Source organism: Barbus barbus, assembly GCF_936440315.1.
Source record: "Barbus barbus genome assembly, chromosome: 27".
NCBI classification, from domain to species: domain Eukaryota; kingdom Metazoa; phylum Chordata; class Actinopteri; order Cypriniformes; family Cyprinidae; genus Barbus; species Barbus barbus.
In genome coordinates, this window is record NC_136755.1 from 27606423 (window position 1) to 27609234 (window position 2812).

The following is a 2812-nucleotide window of genomic DNA, read 5'->3' on the forward strand; positions in this document are numbered from 1 at the left end:
AGATTTTTTTATGGATTAAATTAAGTACTTCCATCTTCATTTCCCACCTGATCGCAGCCATATAAATCCCAACAGCTGATCAACAGACTTCAGAAAGCCCGACGCCTTCAGACGGAACAGCTGAGAGATAAAGCAGGAGAGAGGAGAGCGAACAGGCTGACGCAGACTCAGCTGTTTCACTGTCCTTTCTGTGTCTTTAGGGGTAGAAAAGCATCTCGGAAACTAGATGACTAGTTAGTTTAAACTTAAAGGCCTAACCTGGAAGATACGATCGTCGTGAAGGGTCCCAGCGGAACTAAAGAGAGCGGAAAAGAAAGAAAGAGAACAGAGCGCGCAGCGGAGCGGAGCTGTCCAGTGCTGAACGCGCGCCGCCGAACGGGAGCTGTCCAGTGCTGAAGTTGCATTTCTGCCGAGAGCATCGCAGCGTCGCGCTGCATCAACACAACCCTGCACTGGCATCCGAATCTTGGCATTACCGAAGAGGAACGATACTAAAATACGCGTTTTGCCCCAGCGTTGCATGAGGAAAGCGAGCGATTCGACCGGCGGACGAGTGCTTTTCCCCTTCACCGTAAAACATGCCAAGGTCTTTCCTGGTCAAAAAGGTTAAGCTTGATGATTTCTCATCCGCTGATTTGGAGAGCTCCTATGGCAGATCCAGGGCAGACCTCAGCCTGCGCTTTCATGAGAAAGGTAATCACATTTATTTGACATCCAGATCGTGTTTGAGCAAGGGCAAGTGCATGTATGTTGACGTTTGATGGTTTATAATCGCAGCCTCGTGTAGTTGACCCACGGTCACATTGTATTCAACACTGCGAGGCGCATCAGTTTTTGTCGAGTCGGCACATTTCAGGTGTTGCGCTCTTTCAAGCACGCATTCAACTCGCTTTCAGGCGCATTTTATTTCACAAAACGCAGCGTTAGCAACAAGTACTTCACATTTGCACCGAGAGTTATCATAACGTGAATTATCAACGCGCGCAGTCTATTAAGGGAACGCTTGATCATGTTTCACGTTATTATTCACGCTCTACATAACCTGCGCTTTGCATATAGTTGCATAAGCAGACGTTTATGGAATATTCATGCATGCATCTGGGGGTTACAGGGTAATATCTTTTGTGCATTCGGTACACATCGACCTAATTCTGCACAATTTCTATAAATACTGCAAATGCAATTATAACCGGAGCGATATCATTCTCCTCGCCATTGTGTTTAAATGGGTTGCCACGCTAATTGAAATGGAGCGCTATTGATTTTTTTATTTTTTTGCACGCGCGTGAGGGTTAATGTAGAAAAAGTAATTGCGTCTGGGTTCCCCTAAATGAGCTGAAGTAACAGGAACTGTTGCATCGCCTTCCCCCTCACAGGCTACATCAGCGACTACATGACCCCGGCACCGTACGATGGCGAGAGCGACAACGGCATCAAAGTGCCCTCGCCCGAACCCATCTACAGCGACTATGGAGCGCCGGATTCGGACCAGCCCGACAGCCCGCAGTCAGAGATCTCTTCGGGCTACATCAACGGAGACAACGCAGTCAGCGAGGGCTACACGGTGGACGCCTTCTTCATCACGGACGGGAGGTCGAGGAGAAAAGCCATCAGCAGCCCCAGGACCCTTCAGCGGCACACGTGCAATGAGTGTGGAAAGACATATGCCACGTCTTCCAACTTGAGCAGACACAAGCAGACGCACCGCAGCATGGACAGCAAAATGGCCAAGAAGTGTCCCACCTGCGGGAAGGTATACGTCTCCATGCCTGCCATGGCCATGCATTTGTTGACCCACGACCTCAAGCACAAGTGTGACATATGCGAGAAGGCCTTCAGCAGGCCTTGGCTTTTACAGGGACACATGCGCTCACACACGGGCGAGAAGCCCTTCGGATGTGCGCACTGCGGAAAGGCGTTCGCCGATCGCTCGAACCTGCGAGCCCATATGCAGACACACTCGGCCTTTAAGCACTACAAGTGCAAGAGATGCAACAAGACCTTTGCTCTAAAGTCCTACCTGAACAAGCACTACGAGTCGGCCTGCTTCAAGGGAGCATTTGCTCCTTTGAGCCCAATGGAAGTGTGAATGGATGACAGCACAACAACAACAACAACAACATCATCTTGGAGGATTAATCGCATGTACCTTAACTTTTCTTTTCTAAGTGTACTCTTTCTCCCGCTGTTCATGTATTCAGAGCCTAAATTTCACTTGTTTTTGCCAAAACTCAGAGGACATTGAAAATGTCTTTGTTTCTCTCGAAAGGTCAAACCTTTTCTAAGTATTGGATAATATTGTACTGCTGCAGTGGCCACAAAAGTGTTCAGCATTGAGGTAAAACTATTTATTCATTAACTTATGTATTTATATATTTATTTTCTACGAACTGTTAATTTGCACTTTAATTTGTTGTTCAGTTGCCAAGCCTTCGTCATCAATATGCCAAAGCATTTGCCACTTTCTGAATATCTCATTTTTGGTTGCCACTTTATAAATTTGTTGCATGCAAAAAAAACAAAAAACAAAAAAAACAAAGAAGAAGAAGAAGAAGAAAAAGGAAAAAACAAAAACACTACTACTAATGAAATCTATGCCAATTTTATGAAGCTTTGGATTTTTTGCCAAAACCTAGATAGCATCTGTCGGCAATATTTCTCGGGAGTCATGATGAAGAATAGAGCAATAATGCATGGTATTTTTAAAAGCTAAAACGAGTAATAACTATAGCATTTTTAACCAGGATTCTATCCAATACTATCAGTAGTCGTTCAGAAGTTAAATATCAGGGAAATGCCAGAGTAGTATTAG

The 2812-nt window shown here is 45.6% G+C and overlaps 1 protein-coding gene across 1 annotated transcript; it reads left to right on the forward strand.

The window, feature by feature from the left end:
- The first annotated feature begins 388 nt into the window (after nucleotides 1-388).
- LOC306846986 (transcriptional repressor scratch 1-like) lies at nucleotides 389-2512 on the forward strand. The gene is made up of 2 exons (XM_079380719.1): nucleotides 389-693; nucleotides 1377-2512. The coding sequence occupies exons 1-2, from the start codon at nucleotides 579-581 to the stop codon at nucleotides 2087-2089; spliced, it is 828 nt and encodes a 275-aa protein (XP_079236845.1). The 5' UTR covers nucleotides 389-578; the 3' UTR covers nucleotides 2090-2512.
- Nucleotides 2513-2812: the final 300 nt, after the last annotated feature.

What these genes read in the sequence shown, in the direction of transcription:
- LOC306846986 (XM_079380719.1), top strand. Translation starts at nt 579, where the DNA reads ATGCCAAGGTCTTTCCTGGTCAAAAAGGTTAAGCTTGATGATTTCTCA. An exon ending in CCTGCGCTTTCATGAGAAAG is followed by an intron (nt 694 to 1,376) that starts GTAATCACATTT and finishes TCCCCCTCACAG; the next exon opens with GCTACATCAGCGACTACATG.